Below are 22,873 nucleotides of genomic sequence, written 5' to 3'. Positions count from 1 at the left end.
AATCCCTCGTTTTAAGAGTAAGGAGAACAATACTTCAAAGACAAACCCAGGATTTCAGATAACATTCACATCAGATATGCATGGGACGCACAAGTCTTTTGTTTTTATTCCCAAGTGTCCGGACTGACTCCAAAAACAAAAGAGTAGGGCTGCCCTACCTTGTTGTACACGAACTCTTGCGTTTTGCAATTAAAATCTAAATTCACGTCGAATACTTTATTATTATTATTTTATTATTTATTTTTATTAATATTTTATTCTTTTTTATTAGCTGATTTCAAGTTGAATATTTATTGTTATCATTTTATTATTTTAGTTTTATTAATATCCTTTTCTTTATTACTCTTTCTTATATTTTCTTTTTTTAATTTTTAATTTTGATTTTATAATTTTCAATTTTAGTTTATACTTTTAGTTTAAAGTGCCTATCACTCTTCTGACAATACTCTCAGTGTTAATTCTACATGGGGTAAGATATGGAATGACCCGAAAATATTTCATAGTTTGAGTGCGGCTTCTTGAAGTTATAAAGGTTTTTCCATGTCATACGGCTAATGCGGTGACGTATGAGGAAGCATTTATGGTTATTTGTTGTTCCTTGTAACTCGAAACACCGGCTTCTATATGAAAACTAACTTGCAATAATTTCTATAACAGCAATGGGAAAAACAATGACGCATTCCAAATTTTATTTATGTGTGCCAGTAATGTTTTGTATATTAAATGATTACTCCTCATACGTCACATCATTAGCATATGGCATGGAAAAACCTTTGTTACTTCAAGAAGCCGCACTCAAACTATGAAATATTTTCGGGTTATTCCACATCTTACCCCATGTAGAATCAATACTGTGAATATTGTCAGAAGGGTGATAGGCACTTTAAACAATATCCTCGGACAAGATCACAGTTCGATATCATCCCATATAAAGTCACAGTAAGAATTACAGTTTAAAATCCTTTGTCAGGATATATTCTGATAGATCTTATAAACCGAAGTTGAAGATAAGGAGGGGCCAAAGAATCAAAGATACTTTAAAACCAAAGCGAACAGTAACAACTCGATCGTTATCAAGAGGTTTATCCATAACGAGTAATAGTTCGGATAAAATCTGCTTGAAATATACTTTACGGTTTCAATAAATCTTTTCATAGACATTTTTTCCATTACAGACCACGTGTCATTCTCTTAAGTACAAGATTCTTTGTTTGAGTTGTATCTATTTGATTGTCTCTTCACTTTCCCAACCGTGAGATAAAGAAATGATACTATATGCAATGACATGTGTTCTGAAATTGGAAAACAGTGGATTAGGCCTATTGTAGAACTAACTTTGAACTGACCGACTTTCAATGACTAGAAATACTTTTTAACTCTCTCCTGAGAGTTTTGCTTGGAGTTTTTTTCTCCCGGGATAGATTCTCTGATTTTGTTCCTTCCGTAAATATCTGCTTTTCTAAATTTGATTACATCAAGGTACGCAGAGCTCCACAGGGCTGTTGTACTCGATACAAATTGCAGTTTCTTATACATCGTTCATATTTAGGAGTGTAGCACTTTATATATACCCGAGATCTAAATACCTGTGACCTTTGTTCTATCATCGAGTTAAAACTTGCTGTTGTTGTGTTTCTAGTTTTGATGTTTGTTTGTTTATTTGTTGGTTTGTTGGTTTTGTTTGTTTGTTTTTTGTTGGTTTTTTTGTTTTGTTTTGTTTTGTTTTTGTTTTTTTACTCTTTACTTTCTTGATTATGGTTTTGTTTATGATTTTTCGATTTGTTTGCTGTTTTTTTCCTCCTTTGTTGTTATTTGTCGTTGTATTGTTTTTTTGTTTTTTTTGTTTGTTTTTTTTCAAAGGGAGGGGAATCTGTAACATTCCGGGCCATACTCTTTCCATAATTTTTTTAGTGTCAATATAAGTATACAAATCGATCTTACCAGGGGTTTAAACTCAGTTTATTTGACGACTACTGCTTATAAAACTTTAGATCCACATTCAATAGCCAGGGTATACAAGACTATCTGGTAACGTTTACATTTGACTGGGACGCTTAGGCCCCGTCCACACGTATCCGGAAATTTTTGTATCCGCAAAAATGTTTTTGCGGATACGAAAATGTTTACGTCCACACGCAACGTATTCGAATCGTTTTCACCGTCCACATGTGTCCGTTTTCGTAGAATTTGCGGATACGGTCACAAAAATTTGAGGACACGTGTGGACGCAACCCGTATCCGTAAAAAAAATTGCGGATACGCAAATTTCCGGATACGTGTGGACGGGGCATTAGGCTCAGGTAAATCTTCGAACTTCACATGGCGGCCTTATTTGATGTTATTAGGGTCGCCTCATATGAAGTTCGACCTTTGACCTTAGTCTTATTGACCCAATCTTAGTAAACTCTATCGCTTGTGTATTAAAGTCTTCGCCTGCGTTGCTTTGCGCTCTGCGGTTGTTACAATGAAAATAACATCCATTGACTATACACGAAGTAAGCAAGCTTAGTTAATTCAACTCCACCACATTTATCTATATTTACAAGTACAGCTATGTTTTTAATTATAATATTTGTTATATATTTCTTTCATCTTGTAGAGTATCTTTGACTTCATCTAGGTGGTCCATATATGAGGCTCTGTTGATCATTATGGAGAAAAATACATTAAATTTATTTTTACAAAAAAATATATTTTTTTTTTAGGTCACTACCAAGGAGACAGCCTACTTTTGAACGTTTGCTTTGAGCACGATGGTCAAAGTTTTATTGAGGATAGTCATGTACACGTTTTGAATTTCAAAAATTCAAAACCCTCGAATCGATAAGCTTGTACGGGAATCTATTCTTTTTTATGAGATAAGTTCAAAAACCTGAAAAATATCTACGTTATATTAAATTTAGAATAAATATTTTACTTTTTTTTTTTTTTTGACACGTCCGCGGTGTGGCGTAAATCTTGCTTCCAAAACTTGCTCGCAGGGCATTCATTAATGCTCTGATTATCTCGGAAATAAGCTCAAGACACCCCAGCTTTGAATTTCGTTTAAAAAATCCTACTCTAAAAATAATAAAAGATTCCCCAAAAAGTAGCCAGTATCGTTAATCTAATATATCAAATATTAAGGTTTTGGTCAAACGTCGAGTCGTACGCATTGAAAACAATTTTTCGTCATTAGGTTATGGTTGATGTACTGTGAGGATCAGCTCAATTTGGTACATAAGGTTATGCTCGTGTGAAGTTCGACGTTTGACCTTAGTTTAATATATATTTTTTAATTTTAAATAATGTATAATTACTATTGATGTATTGAACATATATAAGCATTTTAAAATGCTATTATAAGAAAAAATTTCAGCTTCCAGCAAACCTCCCGAACACTCCGCAACAGACCCCTTCACGGTTCCCTGCGCCATCTTGAAAGGTAGCCGGGCCTTAATTTTGCATCGAAGCGAGACGAACAGTGAGCTTGCAATGATAGGGACCTGTCAATAATTGTCCAAGGTGTTAAAAAAAGGTCTCTATCATTGCAAGGTCACCGTTCGTCTCGCTTCGATGCAAAGGCACGGCTACCTTTCAAGATGGTGAAGGGGACTATTACTTTCCACTTCAAATGTTCGTGGCACTGCAGGTGCGAGAGATTTTAAAAGCTTTAGGCACGGTCTGCAGCTGGCTAATAACTCCCCTGATGCCTTCGGGTCTCCATGCATAATCAGTTGGTTCATGAAGGGCGAGTCGGATATTCATATGGATCTCAACTCCAGGATGCGTTCTTCCGATGATGTGATAATCCGAGGGTAAATAATAATTACAAGACGGACTGCCCGTATGAAAGTAGACGGATACTATATGCATTGATATATGAACTAAACTACTTATCTAATTACCTGCTATAAACACGTCTAGCGACCAAAGCCTGGAGGAAAAGGGAATGGAGGGAAAGTTGGAGGAGGTCTTGGCTTTTGTACGGGAACTGCGGAAGAATGATAAAGAAAACAAATGGTTGTTTGAAAGCATTATAAAATATTGCCTGTCATGATGGATAATACATATCTCTTTCCACCCCCTCACAAGCACTGCTCCTCATAGTCTACTGTACTATTCCCTATACATATATTAACAAGGATATCCATGCGGTGCCATAATGGATTACCTCTCATAACCCGCTCACACACTGCTCCACATAGTCTACTGTACAATCCCCTATACATATATTAACACTGATATCCATGCATTGCCATAATGGAGTACCTCTCACAACCCGCTCACACACTGCTCCACATAGTCTACTGTACAATCCCCTATACATATATTAACACTGATATCCATGCATTGCCATAATGGAGTACCTCTCACAACCCGCTCACACACTGCTCCACATAGTCTACTGTACCATTCCCTATACATATATTAACACGGATATCCATGCAGTGCCATAATGGATTACCTCTCTCAAGCCGCTCACACACTGCTCCACATAATTTACTGTCCTTGTCGCAGGTACATTCAAACAGTTCGCCAGCGCCTTGCAGTTCACCGTACATGTACTTCTGTCCTTTGTTGTACCGTTTGCCATTGTGATCCACACAGGCTATACAAGAAAAAAAGAAAAGATGAATCGTAGTTCCGTTTGGGATCGGTCATTATTTAACGGAGGGCGCTATTTTTAAGGGGAGGGCCATCATTTTCAAGAGCTATTTATAGGAGGGCTACAATTGCAGTTTTTTGAAACGAGTTCTGGGGGGTCATAATATTTTTGAGCCTGGAATTGTTAAACTATAATTCCACGCAATCATATGATCAAATGCGCAATAAATTCAGTTAGAAAATTTAATATAATATAATGATCAAATAATAGTAATAATAGTAATAATAGTAAGGAAACTATCGTAATTACGCAACCCCTCCGGTCTAAATCAGGTCCAATCAGGTCCCGTTATTCGATTGTACTCACGACATATTTGCTTGCCACATCCACCAGGAACCAGTGGAACAGCACATGTTAATTGTGAAGCAGGATTTGGACAAAACAAGACTACAGAGAGTGTTGTCTTGACGTCCCCTGTTCCACACAAGTAGTTCTTATTGCAAGCATTGGAACCAGCCTGTAATTTGCAGTCTGAAAAAGAGAAAAGGTATAGGAAGGTATTCGATACTGAAACATTTATACACGATAGGTTTAGTCAAGGGAAAATGAACTAAGAGAAGAAATCCTGAGCACCCTTTGATGCTTATTTTTAGAATCTTTGATGCTATTTTTAGAGTCATTCGTTTGATCGATTGTTTTCTTGCACGCGCGTACTGCGCGCACTCTACACTGTTTCTCTTTTGTGTGTGTGTGTATTTTTTTCAAAAGACAAGGAGAGCGCTAGCAAAAAGCGTAGAGCGCAAGCAGTTTACAGTTTTTTGACGCTAAATAAAAAAATGGTGACAAATTCTGGAGTTGTAATTGTTTCTTGGTATTCCTGATCATACACATATAAAAAATATATAAATAAAATTATATATATATATATATATATGCTTTTAAAAAATATATGCTTTTAAAAATATATGCTTTTAAAAAATATATGCTTTTAAATGCATTTTCTATGCATTTTTTTTGTGGGCATTGATTGGTGTATTCGCACTGTAAGCCTTTGCAAAATAAGTGTAGTAATATTTACACATATATTTTTCGAATAGAGGGTTTGCACCATTACATGCTCACGGCTCATGATACAGCTTGGGCTGTCTGTGGTTAGATAGCATAACAATAAAATTTATGACATATTTTTTACTCGTGTAAAACGCGATTGTATTGTTCTTGACATCGAACATGGCTGCCGTCATATGATGGTCGAAATCTCTATTCTGAGCAAAGAGACAAAATGAATGGATTAAATAATTTTTCCTGGCCTACCTGATGGGATATCAAACCTTTTTCTGATTGAACTTCCCTAAAGGACAAAAAAAGTATTTAATGCTTTCAGTAGTGGCAGTGGCAGTGGCAGTGGCAGTGGCAGTGGCAGTGGCAGTGGCAGTGGCAGTGGCAGTGGCAGTGGCAGTGGCAGTGGACCTTATTTCGAGGGCTTTTCTCCGGGTTCTGTGATTTTCCTCTCTCCGCTTTCAACCTAACAAGCTAAATTCCAATTCGGTCTACGCTTTAGCCATGCCCTGACTTTGATCAACCCAGAGGTTGTTTTAGGGTATCGATAAAAAAAACTTGAAGATTTCAAGGATTATCTAACACTTTGCCCAAAAGGATACATAAAAATCATTTACTTTCGACACAGTAGAGTCTATCTTTGCTTTTCTAGAGTTTTTGCTTTAGTTTGCCTCAAAGCCCAGCGAACACCGACACGACAAACAACCAAGATATTACGAACACAAGAAATCAAAAACACAAAAGAATTTTTCTTCTAGTAATCTAAGAGCTAGAAAGCATATTGCTACGCGCGTGACGTTTTTCAACTCTGCAAGCTTTGGCAAGATATGCGACTGAATTACCTTAGCTTGGACGACGAGAAGGACAAACGTACAAAGAAGTCGAACCAACATGGTGTTCATGTATAACCTACGCTGTACTTGAAGCAAAGTGGATCTCACTACGGTGTCACTCTTACTTATTTTCAACACCGACAGTGCTGTCTTATTTCCAGCTATGATAAATTAGCCCTCCTTTGTCGTCGTCAGTATTATCTAGCTTTGATCTGTTTGCTGTTATCAATCTTACACATTTACATTAATGCCACGCTTTAATCACAACGAATATGAGCAATTAATTTAATTTTTTCTTGAGTAATTGTCGTTGTGGTTAAAAATCATTCAAGGCTTGACAAATTAAAAAAGCTTGTTCGCCTAAGGCCAATTGGAACCTTGAGAAAGAAAATCCATGGATTAAGATAGTCAAAAAACCTTTCACGTTTATTTGGTATAAGAGTTAACGAAAACTAACTCTATTGGGAATATTTAGTTTCAAAGTCGGTTTTTACCACTAATGGTAAAGTCTGTTTACACAGAAGTGGGATGGCTTGTTAACATTGTTCTTGTCCCACTTAGCGCTTTTATTGATTTTTGCTCAACGTTGGGACGGACTGATTTGATCTCAATAACGTCATTAATATTGAGTAGCCTTCTTTGTGTATCTATAGATACTAATTTATTTCTCTTCAAAATAAGTGGTCTCTTTTATCAAAAGTAAAGCTAAATAAAAATCGAAGATCAGTATTTCTAATCATGGGGGATAACGATACGATTAAGCTATGCCCTGACTTTGATCAACCAAGAGCCAGAGGTTGTTTCAGGGTATTCGATAAAAAAAACGGGAAGATTTCAAGAATTATCTAACACTTTGCCTAAAAAGGAGGTTAGATAAAAATCATTGGCTTTCGACACAATAGATTCTACCCTGGCTTCTCTAGAGGTTTTGACTCAGCTTGCCTCTTTTTGTATCTAAGGATTTTTTTTTTTTTTTTCCCACTTTTCAATAGAGCGGTATCTTTTATCAAAAGTGAAGCTAAATAAAATTCGAAGATGAGTATTTCTAATCTTGGAGTATAACGATACGATGCTGAGAGGTTGCAGAAAATTCAAACATATCTGTACAAATCAACGCCCTCATTCTCTTCAAAGTACTGAATATCGTGACCCTCCCGTCGTTCCTTTGGTCTTCCTAAGAGGCAGAAATTCATGACTGAAAACACAGCCAGATCTGCCTTTCATTCGACTGTTTAAGCACGCACTGATTCCCACGGTACACCTGACCAGCTTAACGGTTTTTTACTGCTTGAATGAAAACACGGTTTTTTCAGCACGTGCATGCGATAATCCTCGGATATGTTTAAAGTTTTTTTTTACCAAATGCTCTTTGTGATGGAATCGTCGCTAGAATTATGTCTTTTTTTTCTCTCTCAATATATTAGTCTCGAGTGGCCTCTTCTCGTCTCGTAAATATGGCACTCAGTAATGTTTAATGATAATCTAATAATAATAATCTTTATTGGGTGAACTAATAAAGCGGTGGGCTTATTTCCAATTAGGCCCATATAAACTAAATTATATATATATGTATTTATATACGATAAAAATTTTACAAAATTATTCAGAATGTTTATTTTAATCTATACATATTTCAGCTCTAAAACTGTGCACCTATCTACTTAACTATATCTAAGGATTTGTATTTTTATTGAATTGCTATATCTACAGTGTTTCCATATACAGCTATATTAGGTACCTCAACAAATTTATCTACACTAATCTAAACTGAAAAAAGCTAAGCTTAACTAATAATAGTGTTAGTCCAGCAAAAGCTGGACTAAGAAACCTAGAATCGCAAGTCAAGAGGCATCAATATATTTTTGAGGAAGAAATTATGCAGAAGCCTTAAATTGACTAAGAATAAATGCACCTTGCACCTTCGATTGAAAATTTCAAGAGATGATATCTTGAGCAATTCTGAAGCAAGGCCATTCCAAATAGAGGAAGTTATATAGGCGAATCTACGTTTGCATGCATTAGTCCTTGACTTGGGGATAGTTAAGATAAAATTAGATACTCCTATGGTATTGTAACAGTGCTCAGTTGTTTTTAAAAGACTCGAGAGGGAGTCTGGAGCAAGGCCATTTAGGCATTCAAAGGCTATCTTCGCTAGTTTTTCTTTGATAACGTCTGAAATTGGTAACAGTGAGTGTTTTTGGAAAAGTTCGACAGACGGATATGAATATGAATAATCAGTACTTAGTAGTAATCTCGCCGCACGTTTTTAAAAGCCAAAATGATCCGTTGACAGTTATGTGAAAGAAATACCGACCGAAAAGCGTTTTAAGTGATATCTTTCCGATATCGATTCGGTTTCTTTAATGTTTAGAAATTGGAAATTATCAATTAGCGGTAGTACACTCCGCCTCTCACTTCTAGGGTCTAGGGTTTGATTCCTGGACTCAGTATAACATGTGAATAAAGTTTGTTGAATCTCTCCCTTTATTTGAAGTTTTTTCTCCAATTTCTCCGGTTTTCCTCCGTTTACAATTCCCAACCCGACAATTCCAATTCAATCTCGGTGTGTTGTGTGTGAGCCGTGCCCTGGCAGGGTCCGATAACTTTGACTGATGATTGGAAAAGTTTTTCTATAGGACTTCAGTTTAGAAAACATGCCTCTATCTTTTTAAAATGAGAATTTGATTTTACTAAAGTTTTTTTATGAGACTTGACAACCAAGTATATTTAAGTGCAGAGAAGTCCATCACAGTCGTCAGTTAAATCTAAATATTTTTAAAATAATTTATTTACACCTAATTTTTATTACAACATTACACGATAATTCTGTCTTCCGTGATTTTGATTTACCAGAACATAATCAAACATACCGACAATAAATAAAATCATAATAGCAAACAGAAGCTGAGCGATTCCTTCTCCAGTTTACACGGAAGTCATCAGCAAACACTAAAAAACTGATTAGTTTTAAATGAATATTTCTTTTATTGATTTTTCAAAAAGCAAATAAATCACCAGAGAAACAAACATTGTCGGCATCAGTTCAGCAGTGTTTTGATTTGTGATACTTTGGGATTATTATCCATGCTGTAAGAGCGTGGGATGACGTTAGCAAAATCATAGCAGCCATCAGTTTGTTTATCGAGGGATTTGGTAACTTTGGTAACTTTATGGGTAGCATGGGTGGCGTTCGCGGCTAACGCGTAGTCTTTCACCGCTGAGAGTCCAACGGGTCGGGTCGCTGGTTCGAGCCCTGCGGTCGCCACATGTGAATTGAGTTTGTTTGATGTGTTGTTCTCTCCTATGCTACGAGGGTTTTGTGTGAGTTGAGCGTTGTGTGTATAGAATATTAAATGTAGTGGTAGTGCGAGTGAGCGAAAAGTGTCCCCAATTAGTGCGAAAGTGCTAGAACGACTAGACACTTAAATAAAAGTTATTGATATTTCGACTGTCTATACGACCGACGTCTAGTGTTATTCATGAGGAAAAATTTGAAAATGATTTGAAACCAATGGCGGCTGCCCCATAAAGAGAAATCATCAATACGAGACGAACCATGATAAAGAACCAGCTTAGTTACCAGCTTAGTAACCAATGATTCTCTAAAAGTTCAAGGCAAAAAATTAGAATTCGAACTTTCATAAGACTTCTATTCATTGTTTATCTTACAAGAGCTTTGAATGACAACGACCCCAACGTTTTTTTGTGTTTTTTTTCTTTTTGATTTCAAATTAAGTTTGTTTGGTAAATGTATAGAATATGTAAGACACTGATTAATATTGGATTTTTAATTTCTTTATTCTTCGAAAAACAAACAACTAAGTCGATTAAGAAGAACTGAGCTGAAATGATTCGGACAGCATTAACAACCGTAGGCAAAGTAATTTTCAGTGAATGTAACATTTCAAAGTTCCAAAGTTCCAGTATTATCTATATATTATTTCTTTATCGCGATTCAAATGAATCTTTTTTCTCTCTCTCTTCTTTTTCTTTTTCTTTTTTTCTTTCTTTCTTTCTCTCTTTCTTTCTTTCTTTCTTTCTTTCTTTCTTTCTTTTTTTTTTTTTCCCAAAATGAAACAAAACGAACAAAATTGGACAGTAAAATGAAGAAGGCAAAGGGAAAGGGAGAGGCGGGAATAGGGAGATATTTAAGAAAGGAAGAAGAAAAAAGAATGGGCGAATAGCGGAAAAAAGGGGAAGTAAAAGAACAAACAGTAAGTCTAGAATACGAACGAGAAATAAAAAATATAAATTCCAACATCAGTACAGTAAATACAAGTTATGGTAGTTCAGGGCATAGAAACAAAGAGAAGAAAAGCCGCCATTACATTTAACACTAACAAGGACTTACAGATTGACAATTAATGTCCTCTTTTAAAAAACATTGTTAAATTTGACAGAAGTGAGAAACTTAGTCTGACCTAAAAATATCATAATAATCTTATCAAGGGACAGCTGACAAAAGAAAATTTTATCTTCTTTTCTTTTCTTTATCAATTTTCATATCTCTTGATTTGATTATCACTTTTATATAGACTTATTATTGCCTCATTTCCAATGTAATTCTTTTCGACAACATCTGTTACTATGACACCAGGTCGGGCACCAGTTGATACACAGGCATCCCAAGCAGTTGTGTGTGGTGTGTGTGTGTGTGTGTGTAGCGTCAGTTTGATCGACCCCAATTTTGATTTAAAAAATACACAAAAATATCTTTACTAAGCAAGAGTTTTACGTTCCCCTTTTTACAAAACGAAACAACAAAAACGCTGCTTGGGCCAGCTGCCTGTTTTTCATTCTTTCGGAAATTGGAAAAGTTTCTAGTTTTTTCTCCCTCTATCAAACTACCAACGCTATTGAATCAAAAGTGGTCATACATGGACTGTTTAGCGGCTGCAAGAGGCTTTAAGAACTCTTTTTCGAATTAAATATGCCCAGTTTAATTTTATTACTTTATCAGACGAAAATATATTTTCGACCACGGAATGACTCAGTTCCTGATTGATATTTAGGCGTTTATCTCATTTCAAAGAAGCTATTGAATATATATATATTTTTGTTATCCAGCTTGAGTTTCTTCAATACTATCAGGGGCATATCATTGGTTATTTCTTGGTGACGTTGGCTGACGTCGCGTACTCAAGAAAAACTTTCTTTGAGACTAGTTCACGTATCAAGGCACCAATAAGGCATATCATAAAATCATTAGACTGAGTCTTAAGCACTGCCTACAACTCTAAAACGTGAACGTCAGTGTCTGAACTACGAAAGAGCATGGTTCTTAACTCGTGTAGAGTATTGTAAATCTGATACGAAACTGTGTTCATTTGCATAAACTTTAAGTTGGGCCTTATTCACGCGGCAGCCATGTTGGATTGAACAATAGATTCCACCACACGTAGCCTCGCATACAAGAGTTTGAGAACTAATTTATGCTGGGGAAACAAAGGTTTTTATTCTCATGAGAATAAACATGGCTGCCGTGTGATAAAGGTCCATTCCTCCATTCGCTTATCTTCGCTTATGTTCTACCTAGGTTATATAAAATTCTGTCGCTCGTTTTTCGTTACCTTTGTTGTTGTTGTTGTTGTTGTTGTTGTTGTTGTTGTTGTTTTGTTTTGACGAAAAACGAGCGAGAATTTTATCCCTGAATTCCCGGAGGCCGATACCATTCGCTTTCCTCTCGCTCCAACGTCTGCGCACTTGAACCGGATTTTACGTTCTATGACGTAATTGTAATGTGTGAAACCAACCCACAAAATGCTCGTTATACATGATTTGGCTTTTCTCTGTTCTCTTTCCAACATTACAGCGGGAAGCGTGAATGAATTACGTATCACATTATACTTACTATACTTGCATACTTCTATGCTCACACTTATTGCTGCCAAACGAGTTTAGACGCCTTATTTGATAAAACCAGCCAGCTTCGAATTCGCATCGAAATGTGTCGGTAATCAATTTAGATTTTGTATCGCTGTGATACGGCAAATGACGACATTTTAAACCAATCACAGTGCAGTAGATCCCTCCTCATCCAATGAAAATGCTCAAACACGGTACCGTTACAGTCACGGCACGTCACGACACGTATGTACCGCGTGACCATTAATTTTTCTCACATGTATGTGATGTTTCTCGCCACCGCTCCAGGCCTGTTTTTTGAAAAAGGCCCCGAAATTGTCGTAAAGTTTTGAATCAGTAACCTGAATTTTTCGAAAACGGTCTCCAGAGTGGAAATTTTCGAATACGCTCCGAATACAGATACGTGTGGACGGTAGTATCCGCAAATTTTCGAATACGCTGACGTAAACACGATTCTGCGCATGCTCAATAAGAAAAACTATCCGTCAAATAGACTAGGCACTAGCGTGCATCAGGGCGGATCATGAAATTTCCGGATGCGTGTGGACGCAACCCGTATCCGAAAAAAAAATTGCGGGTACAAAACTTTCCGGATAGGTGTGAAGGGGGCCTAAGCCCGCGAGAGAACAGGACCGGCTATCCAACTGCAACTGAGCATGCGTAAGCATAACGGAATCCAATACAGAAATATGAGGTCAAATCAGTTGATTCTCTAATAGTATCTGCTGTCAAAAAAGATGGACAGAATCTCCGAAAAACTGATCCCATGTGAGATCAAGTCTTAAAATAGATAAAAATAATTAAAATGATGAAATAGGCCTTATGTTGAAAGGGTTACACTTAACAGTTATACGTTAGAACCTATAAACTCATTGCTCTATTTTTGATGTTTACAGAAGAGACGGGGCCGCCATTTATGGGCATCCTACTAGCCACGTTGAACATCTATTCTATTTTTATAGAGCTGTCTTTTCGTAAGACAGCTTTTTCTCCTCCGTAACTTATTAAATATTGTTGTTTCTGCAAGGTTTGCTCCCATGGTCTCTCGCACAACACATGACTGACTGTCGGGAGAAATTAAATAGATAGAATTTGAATGACAGCGGTCAAAAAATATATAATAAGAATTTCAAACTGAAATATCAACTGAATAAAAAATTAATCTTTTCTGTTATTATCAAAGCTGCTTCGTCTAATGCATTTTTCGTGGTTTGATTAAGGTTCATTCAACCATCATGCAATAAGTGTGATGATCTACTTTTTGATTGATGTCATATTAAATAGACCCTTTACACTGGCAATTTTTTTTGGCGATTTTTGCCTCGATTTTTGTCGCGATTTTCAAAAATATATATAATAAATTTCTTCTTGTCGTTCTAGTTATTTGACATTTGTACAGGTAATCTTGCTGTAAACAATAGAACTTTATAAGTTTTAAAATCCAACCTTTCTTGATTATATTCAAAATCGACGCAAAAATCGCCGAAAAAATCGCCAGTGTTATCGAGGCATGTATGAAACCATCTCTTAAAAATCTCGAGCTCCGATTGACTGGCCAACTGAGTATTCTCGAAAGTTAACAGTAACCGTGGACATGTATCTGGTTATTTAAGGAGTCTACTAAATATGAATGCTTGCGGTAACCGTTTCTGAAAGAAAAATTAAGAAGAAGAATTACTTAAGATATGAAACCTTGTTCCAAAAATAGAGAAACGCTGCGATATACAAATAATATTGTGTAACATAGTGTCGTTTCTCTCTAGTCCAGTCCTGACACGGTTCAAGATTACCTAACATGATGCAACCTTTAAAATATGTCAGCTTTCTCCGAGTGACAAAATTATTGAATAAATAAACAAATTGAAAAATCTTAACTGGTTCATCTAAGGGAGTAAGATTTTTTAGCTTTATCTCGTAGGGAAAGAGCTGAATTACGGTAAGTTTGAAAGCTTTTTTAATATAGATAGTTTTGAAGAAACAATAGTTATTAGACATACAACAGGTTAAAAGAGACTGTTGTGAATTCGATTTTTAAGGGTTTAAAATCTCATGTTAAAAGTAAGTGGTTTGTTCTTGCTGATGATGAAGCTTGGACTCTGTGGGATCGTCGTAAATTTTTTGATTTTCAAACTGTCTTAAATGTTTGTATGGGTTTTTAAGCCTTGTATATAAGAAGGAATTTCACATTTATATCTGAACTGGTTTCTGTCATTGTGGTTGGTTGTCCGTGAGTTAGATATAGTAAAGGTTATATTTTTTTAGTAAAGTTGGAAATTTATTTCTATCCTTCAATCTTTGTATCCCAAGATTTAGAAGGAAATACACTTATATTTCTATATCAATTAACAGATTTCATGAAAATATGCTTAGGTTTTTAGTATTCGTGGTTGGGACATCAAGGTGAAAATGGAAGGTTAAGATCAACCTGTTGAGGTTTCACAAAAAATCAACAGCGGTTCAATCAACCATGTCATGGCATGTAAACACACACACGAGTAAAAATACGAATGCAGAGAGATCAATAAGAAATAGAAAAAATATCGAAGAAACAAAGGAGAAGAAAAACTTCGATTAAATGAATAAATGAAAGAAAAGGCTCTTTAATTTGACTATAAACTTGTAAATTTAAACATTAATCAAAAGACGAAAGGAGAACTTCTATATTTTTTTGAGCAAATCTTACGATGAACTTATTATTATTCAAGAGCAGACGTTTGTAACTCGATATATTGACTGCGGGTTATGTAAAAATATGATGGACAAAGGTATTCAATCTTAGCCATATTAACTACCTGCAATCCAAATACCAATATAAAATCACCAAAAGAAAAAATAATAATTGCCGATTTAAATCAATCAAGATTTTCATAATTTTAGATGTTAAAATAAACTATAAGGATCGATCTTTAGCAAAGGTTAAATTTTGTTTTCACTAATTTTATCTTCAGATTAAATACTTTTCTTTCAAAAAGTCTGAAGCGCCCGAAATCCCCCTCCCCCCCCCTCTTGTATCGTAACGTCGCGCATTCATTGCTTTTTGATAACTAAGTAAACTATGGAATGGCTTTCAATAATTTCTTTGGAATTGGAATTGGAATAACTGATGACTGTGGCATATAGGTTCATAGAGTGCAAATAATATACCCGTGAAACAGATAGCTAGCTAACTAATTACTAAACTACTGAAACAATATTTTATTGTACATACTTTTCCTTCGTATAATTTTACATATTGGGTTGTCACTCTGGTAAACGCCCGTGCCCTTGTCATGCCTCGTTGAATTCCTATGTCTTGTCTAATTAAGCGCTAACTATCTCCTATTTCATAACTATTTCAAGGGTATATTATTTGCTCTCTATAGCTGTGGTTTAGCAGTATTCTAAGTCTGTACTGGTTCCAACTTTGACAGTTGTTAGTGATGTTAGTATGCGCTCTTTCATTCCAGCAGTGGTGAAATGATTCATATTTGCTTGTATTCTTAGTTGGAACAAAGATGAAGATTTGCATCGTGTTCTGCCTGGTTTGGGCTGCTGCAGCAGTTCAATCTGATCGAGGTAAGAGTGTTGCCTGTCTTCCTTTCGCTATTTAGTTTACTGCCATTCATTATGAAGGAGACGTCCAAAACCAACCCATCGTGTAGTGAAACAAAATAAAAACGTTTTCTTCCTCATAATCCTAAGGGTCAATTCCCAGTTTTAATATCCAAAATATCTAGAAGAGGTGGCGAAACCGCAGGGTTGATGTTAAAAGAAATGAAATGTCAGTGCTATCGCAATAACCCCTACCAATTTTTTTCGATTTTTCGATACACTGAAACAACCTCGCTATGGCCTGACTCACAGATCGAATTAGAATTTAGCGTGTTAGTCCGTAGTGCGTGGGCTTTGAATACTCTTACAACTAGCAAAGTGCGCACCGTCAGAGAAAAACCGCTAGGAGTAGATCTTTAGATTGCTAGGTCTCTCCCTTCATTTGAAGGTTTTTCTCCAGGCTTTCCTATTTAAGGCAAAGTGAGCCGAAACAAGTGCAGCATGGCATGGGCCTCTTGTTATACCAGGCAATGCTCTGACGAACTAACGTTCTTTAATAGAGGCTAATGAAGTTAAGAAAGTTAGTGACCCTGTTACGGACTTGTTACGGGACAAGCCTTTTGCTTTCCTTCCAAATGTATACTATTAACAATAGAGCTCTAGTATCAAGATCGCTCTATATTGCCATTGTGGCTGGTTAGTGATCCATACAATTGGTCTCCTTGACCTTTTAGCAGAGGATCAAGTCTAGTTCATGCACTACTTGAAATTTAGACTTAATAACAATAAATCCAAACGCTTTACCTCAATTACTTTAAATTATATATATATTAAAAAAGACTTACGATTTTTGGACAAAAGGAGCTGTGAAAAATAATTTAGTAAATCGAGTAAAAGTGTTTATCACAGATGAGCTCCAGTTTTGAGTTTCTATGACGATAGATAAAATAAAAATAAAAAATAAAAACAAAAATTAATGGGATTTAACAGTGGCATTTCTAAAGCGTATCTGTTCATCCACTGTAATTCTAATTGGAATTTAGCAGTTGATTTTTGCGGAGGGAGGAAAACCCTCTATACACAGGAGAGGACCAACAAACAATTCTACATACATACGACACAGCTCAGCGGGACTCGAACCCGGGTCGCATTGGTGAGAGGCGAACGCTCACACCGCTACACCACCCGTGCTTCCCAATAGATGGGAAGGAAAAACTGTCTGACCCAGTTTTTCACCGGCGCGTATCATGAGAAACTTCGCCATTATTTCTCCCATATACATAAATACCTAATTCCTAAAAACAGATTTTTTGTTGTTCAATATTTCAAGCTTTTAATTTTGTGCTCTTTTCCTTCCTAGTACCATCATTTGTACAATACCTTCGAGAAAGAAGTAAGTACAGTCAGTATAGAATGTCTGTGTCGAGCCTTGACGTTCCTTGGCTTGTCGTGACGTATGTGAGGTGACGTGTATGGATTATCTAATATGTTCTTCTGTTATCACAGGAACCCCATGTGGAGCAAGTTGTGCCCCAAGTTGTGCTCCTTCGTGTACTGATTCTTGCTGCTCTCAAGGTCCACCTCCACCTCCATTGGCACCTCCAATGCCTCCTCCAATGCCAATGCAGCCCCCACAGCAGTGTGCTCCACAATGCACCGACTTCATGTCCATGGCACCACCAGCATCTCCATGCCCACAGCAATGCGTAGAAACCAGCTGCTGTGCCCCACCACAAGCTCCCCCTCCTCCTCCTCCTCCACCACCACCACCACCACGAATGCCTCCACCACCATGCCCACCAGGCTGTCCATCTGCCTGCTATCCAAAATGCAGCCCAGTATGCTGCAATCCACCACCTCCACCACCACCTATGCCACCTGCAATGCCAATGCAATGCCAGCCCTCTTGTGCTCCATCATGTTGCCAGGGTGCACCAATGGGCATGCCGATGCCTCCTCAACCAATGATGATGCCCCCACCTCCAATGATGATGCCCCCACCTCCAATGCCCATGCCACCACCTCCCCCCATGTTCATGCCTCCTCCTCCCCCGATGTTCATGCCTCCTCCAATGCCTATGGCACCCCAAACATGCCCTGCCCCATGCTCTAGATCTTGCGCACCCAAGTGCAAGCCAGAATGCTGTGACAGAAAGTAAGAATTCGAACTTCAATTTAAACTTCGACAGCCAACCAATAAACAGCGACCACTATACAAATATAAGGACATTTTTTAACATCTCGAAATAAAGGGGCGAGATGAGGATGGGAAATTAAGGGCCATCTAAGCAACACGAAGACGATGAAGCTAAAGACAACTGATAAACATTGCTTCCTCAAGACCAAACGACTTCATCTTCTATTTTAGATGATGACTCAGCATTCCCAGCCAAGCAGATTTGTATTTAAAGATACAATTGTATAAATAACTGGGATTTGATACCAAATATATTTAATTGTAATATATTGAACTTCGTAGCCAAACAAGCCGGAAAACGATTCCTATAGATTAAGTACAGCGAATGATAAAATACTTGTAATTCTTTGTGTGGATTTCCAATATTTGATGTGCACATATTTTAATGTGCCTGAAGTTTTCGTGTGTGATTTGTCATGTATTAACATCGACACAGATTTACTTCTAAGACTGCATGAACGTATTTTATGGGGAGGTATTTATTGTACATTATTTTATTAATACGTAGTCGTGTTGGATTATTTGCTGAATATGTAGCGTTTAGTAATTGTTGGAATTCAATAGACAAATAAAGCACTCCTTTGGATCAAAATACATCGTGTTACTGTAAAGTACAGTGTCGTAACTAGGGATCTTGCAGGGAGGTGCACAGGCAATAATTTGCAGAACCAAAAAGAAAAAAAGGTAACCAAAAGAAAGCAGAACCAAAAAAAAAAAAAAAAAGGACATGGATGAGCGGACCTTAAGCTTTTATGGGGAGGTGCACGTGCACCCTGAGATCTGAGATTGGCAATAGATGTCTTTTATTTTCCCGACACAAAATCCTAACCCAGGACCCCGTGTCATTCCCTAATTTAGGGCCCCGTGTCATTCCCTAGAGTAGTACTGATTTCCCGGTTGTGTATTTAAAGACGCACGAATATGCATGGATACAAGTCAAACAAAGAATCTTATCCTCAAGAGAATGACACGTGGTCTAAAATGCGGGAAAAAACATTATGCCCAAGCTAAAGAGGTCTATCTTTCAAAAACACGAGCGAAAAGGTTAGGTGGGCAAGATGAAGTAATTCATTTTGACAATAGAGCTTTTATGAAAACTTGAATAAACTAAACTCATTAAAAAAACCCAGCTTTTTCCTCGTCTGTCATCAAGATCCGCATTTCGTCAACAAATCTTAGTAAAAGTACCAACTCCAGCAGTTCGACGTTCGTTTTCCCTATTCCGTTTTTACGAAAAAAATCGGCAAAGGCTGCAGAAAATGTTTCCAATTCAAAGAAGGATTTCTACTCACTCATTTCACCTAAGGCCTAAGTAAATTTACGTCAAAGCCAAGGTGGGAGGGGCTTGGTTTGAGTTGGCGCGTTTGTGCCAAAAGTCCCCGCCAACTTTTTTTTTTTTTTGCGAATGTTTTTTTTTTTTTTTTGATGTCTCGATATTGAAAACATAAATTGAAGTTGAATTTCTACTATTTTCACTTTTCTTGTGAAAATCGTAACTTAAAACTAATAGCTAATGACGAAGGAGTTAATACAAAGACAAAGTTCATGAAATATTTCAACTTTTATTTTCACAACGATACTTGGCGAAACGAGATCAGGTCGGACACTCACTTTAACTTCTAAAATACACGCCCCAAACTGCAGCTTCGTAAACAATGACCATGATAGGTATAATGCGGTACAGCTGGGTACAATTATTTACAAAGAAAAGTATGTGCACTTGTCGTTCTCCTTGTTGAATGTCATTGTCACTAAGCTAAATATGTTCCAAAAACGTCGTCAGTCTTCTCGCTTGGTTTCTAATCCAGCACCTAATTCTATGAGGTGTTTTGAAGTAAAACAACGGTAGCACTGTAGTACTTTGTACCAGTCTTGATGTGATCGATCCAAAGTCCACGGGACTGATAAACGCTTGTTTAATAAATTGTCAGATTTATTTACCACATGGCATTGGGCATGGCACTGGGCATGGCACTGGGCATGGAGGTGGTGGTGGGGGAGGGAAGTGATGGACGTGCTGGTGGACGGTCTGCACGGTGTGGCATGGTGGCATGCATGGTGCTGGTGGTGGTGGAGGTGGTGGTGGTGGAGCAGGGTGGGTTATATGTGTAAAGACGTGTTGGTGGCTATCGATTTGCATTGGTGGAGGAGCTGGCATTGGTGCTGGTGGAGGTCCAGGTGGAGAAGCATGATATTGAATGGCGTGGGAGATAGCCTGCTGATGGCATGGTGGCATGCATGGTGCTGGTGGTGGTGGAGGGGGTGGTGGAGGAGCGGGGTGCATTATGTGGGAAACAACGTGTTGGTGATGGTGAAGAGTCATTGGTGGTGGTGGAGGTGGTGGTGGTGGTGGTGGTGGTGGTGGTGGTGGAGGTGGAGGTGGTGGTGGAGGAGTGCAGCATGACACTGGACAAGATGGTGCACACGAAGTAGGAGCACAGCTAAATCCACATTTCTTGTTTCCTGTCGACAAAACAGTTCATAATTTTTAATCATAAATTCACAAAGATTTGTAAAAAAAAAATTATTTGGTTTAGAGGTAATATAATATGTAGCAAGTCTTCTTCAATAAATCATCAAACATCTCTTTTCTGGTCTTGTAATAATTGTACCTGCTTCGGGTGCCTCGATAAACAAATCAAACACACATTGGAGCACTTGTTGAATTATATATCATAATCATAACAGAAACACAGGTCAAGAGAAAAAAAACGACTCGACAGCTTTTCCTTCAAAATCAACTGAGAGACATTGAAAATTTAGAAAACAACTAAAATTTATGAAAAGAAAATCGGAAATTTGATTGTGATGTTCTGTTGTGCGTTTCACGGACTAAAGCTTGTTTATCCGTCATAGTTTATTATCTTCATGACACTGAATCAACATTGGTCAAGTATTATTGAAAAAGACCTAAAAAAACATCAACGAGAATCGAAGATGGCTATTAGGAAATACTTTTGATTATGACAAATAAATGATTTTATAGTTGAGTTTTAATATCAACGTTAGTGAGTTTGGGCTAGGACAACTCGGGAGCGACCCCCCGTATCACGACTAGAACAATAGAGATATATTTTCCGGTATGTAAGACGTGCCCTGACTTGGCTCAACTCAGAGGTTGTTTCAGGGTATAGATAAGCTTTGAAGGTGTTCTATACCTTTTACACTCTTGGCTTCTGTGCACACGGCAACAGCCACAACTACCAAAAATACGAGTCGCAAATCCATACTTCTGAAATGGAAAGAAAACAACAATGTTAGTAATAATTGAAAATAAAATAACCGACTCAGAATAACATTCTAGTTTGTTTAACAACCTGTGGTTTGAAATGGAAAATAATTTTCAATTTAGATTATATTATATTATACGACACGAATATATGGATAACGCATTTTCCTATAATGGTAAGAGTGTGCAAAGTTAAAGTTCATCATACCATACAAGAGATCACTGTCTGAGTGACCTTATCATTAAGTCATTTGGTATGGCATTTTCAGTTCTAAATTTTCAGTGTAATCGAAAATGCCGTATGACTACAGCTACGGCCATTAAAAAGACACGAAAGACAAAAATAAAAGAATGAGTGAATGTTATACTAATAAGGTTTATAATTATGACTTGAAGATAGGAAAAAGGAGTTCGTTTCGTTGTAAGAGTCTGATACTAGAGGGATGTTGATAAGTATGTAAGAAATGGTCAGAAAATCAATGTTTTTTTACGAGAAATTGTCATTTCTTTCTTTACTATAACGACAAGACGAGTTAAACACATAACCTCTTCAGATAGCGATTTTAAGAAAGCGATATACCTCACCTGTTAAGTCCCTGAAAGATTCCTTTCCTCACAGGGCTACTGCAACTAACAAGTACCTTTTCGCTCAACCACAGTTGCTTCGGAAGTCTATAATCACACTTGTTTCTGATTGGCTAATGTCAATTACTCATGCATGTGCCTTCCATAAATGGCAGTTGATACGGTTGATCACGAGCTTACGGGACTAGGTCATCTTATTTTATCCTGGTTCATAGCTCATGGAACAACCTTTTCTATTATTCATTCATGACCTGTTGCTTCAAAAACCAACCACTCGCATCTGGCGTTCGTTACTTGTACCTTATTTTATAGTCTTTCATAATGAGTTGTAGCTGTAAACATTGCTACCAAAAAATCAATCATTCTAGCGAAAAATTGGGGGAAATTTTTCCATGTCCTCAGGTTGATTGATCATTGCAGATATTTTTGTCAAGTTAGACAATAAAGGCGTTTGAAAACTATTGAAATCATAAAGGGGTTGTAACTTTCCCCTCAATGTTAATGCCCTGAAAATTAAAGCCACGGTGCCAGGAATACAAACAATAATATAAACACCTTTTACTGATCGATGGCCGTGTTTGGTCATTGGACAAAAACGTGACATTTTCTTTAAAGTCATTCAAGTTGAAAACTCTAGTCTTTCATTTCTTATTCGTGTGTTACTCCAAGCGTTGAATGAAAACGTTTTCAGGGTTTCAATTGTCCTCTCTTGAAATTATCTTGTATGCAAGAATAAAATAAAAATACCAAAATTAATCTTTTTTTTTTTTCCTCAATGGAATTTGTGACATTTCTTTAATATTTTCTTGAATGCCTTGCATTCGAGATAATTCTCAAAAGGTCCCGGCATTGTCTAATATATAGCTTTTGTCATCGAAAACGTACGCCATTTTTTGTCCAAACTATTAAATGCTATAGTTTGTCCAAGGTAAATTCAAACCCAGAAAGTCATAAACTGTTTGAATTGAAACGAATTTTATATTATA

General features: G+C 37.0%; 3 protein-coding genes across 3 annotated transcripts; 1 reads left to right on the top strand and 2 right to left on the bottom strand.

Moving 5' to 3' along the window:
* Window positions 1-1,942: 1,942 nt before the first annotated feature.
* Window positions 1,943-6,647, bottom strand: LOC116296513 (uncharacterized). Its single transcript, XM_089037118.1, has 6 exons — window positions 6,490-6,647; window positions 5,903-5,939; window positions 4,955-5,119; window positions 4,448-4,591; window positions 3,888-3,973; window positions 1,943-2,639 (listed from the first exon to the last, which is right to left on the bottom strand). Exons 1-5 carry the CDS (start codon window positions 6,547-6,549, stop codon window positions 3,903-3,905), a joined length of 477 nt encoding a protein of 158 aa, XP_088893244.1. The 5' UTR covers window positions 6,550-6,647; the 3' UTR covers window positions 1,943-2,639; window positions 3,888-3,902.
* A 7,560-nt stretch (window positions 6,648-14,207) lies between these two features.
* Window positions 14,208-18,665, top strand: LOC116296498 (uncharacterized). The gene is made up of 4 exons (XM_089037257.1): window positions 14,208-14,281; window positions 15,829-15,900; window positions 17,237-17,269; window positions 17,383-18,665. Exons 2-4 carry the CDS (start codon window positions 15,840-15,842, stop codon window positions 18,033-18,035), a joined length of 747 nt encoding a protein of 248 aa, XP_088893383.1. The 5' UTR covers window positions 14,208-14,281; window positions 15,829-15,839; the 3' UTR covers window positions 18,036-18,665.
* Window positions 18,666-19,615: 950 nt separating this feature from the next.
* Window positions 19,616-22,046, bottom strand: LOC116296512 (uncharacterized). Its single transcript, XM_031704537.2, has 3 exons — window positions 21,888-22,046; window positions 21,232-21,305; window positions 19,616-20,536 (listed from the first exon to the last, which is right to left on the bottom strand). The coding sequence occupies exons 2-3, from the start codon at window positions 21,299-21,301 to the stop codon at window positions 20,007-20,009; spliced, it is 600 nt and encodes a 199-aa protein (XP_031560397.2). The 5' UTR covers window positions 21,302-21,305; window positions 21,888-22,046; the 3' UTR covers window positions 19,616-20,006.
* Window positions 22,047-22,873: the final 827 nt, after the last annotated feature.

This window comes from Actinia tenebrosa, unplaced genomic scaffold (assembly GCF_029948245.1).
Source record: "Actinia tenebrosa isolate PJP-AT-01 unplaced genomic scaffold, QUT_ActTen_1.0 PGA_scaffold4__44_contigs__length_22323623, whole genome shotgun sequence".
Taxonomy (NCBI): Eukaryota; Metazoa; Cnidaria; class Anthozoa; order Actiniaria; family Actiniidae; genus Actinia; species Actinia tenebrosa.
This window is presented reverse-complemented; position numbering and strand designations above follow the sequence as displayed.

What these genes read in the sequence shown, in the direction of transcription:
- LOC116296513 (XM_089037118.1), bottom strand. Translation starts at nt 6,549, where the DNA reads ATGAACACCATGTTGGTTCGACTTCTTTGTACGTTTGTCCTTCTCGTC. An exon ending in AAGGTTTGATATCCCATCAG is followed by an intron (nt 5,120 to 5,902) that starts GTAGGCCAGGAA and finishes TCTCTTTTTCAG; the next exon opens with ACTGCAAATTACAGGCTGGT. An exon ending in ATGTGGCAAGCAAATATGTC is followed by an intron (nt 4,592 to 4,954) that starts GTGAGTACAATC and finishes TTTCTTGTATAG; the next exon opens with CCTGTGTGGATCACAATGGC.
- LOC116296498 (XM_089037257.1), top strand. Translation starts at nt 15,840, where the DNA reads ATGAAGATTTGCATCGTGTTCTGCCTGGTTTGGGCTGCTGCAGCAGTT. An exon ending in AGCAGTTCAATCTGATCGAG is followed by an intron (nt 15,901 to 17,236) that starts GTAAGAGTGTTG and finishes TTTCCTTCCTAG; the next exon opens with TACCATCATTTGTACAATAC. An exon ending in ACAATACCTTCGAGAAAGAA is followed by an intron (nt 17,270 to 17,382) that starts GTAAGTACAGTC and finishes CTGTTATCACAG; the next exon opens with GAACCCCATGTGGAGCAAGT.
- LOC116296512 (XM_031704537.2), bottom strand. Translation starts at nt 21,301, where the DNA reads ATGGATTTGCGACTCGTATTTTTGGTAGTTGTGGCTGTTGCCGTGTGC. An exon ending in AGAAGCCAAGAGTGTAAAAG is followed by an intron (nt 20,537 to 21,231) that starts GTATAGAACACC and finishes TTTTGTCGACAG; the next exon opens with GAAACAAGAAATGTGGATTT.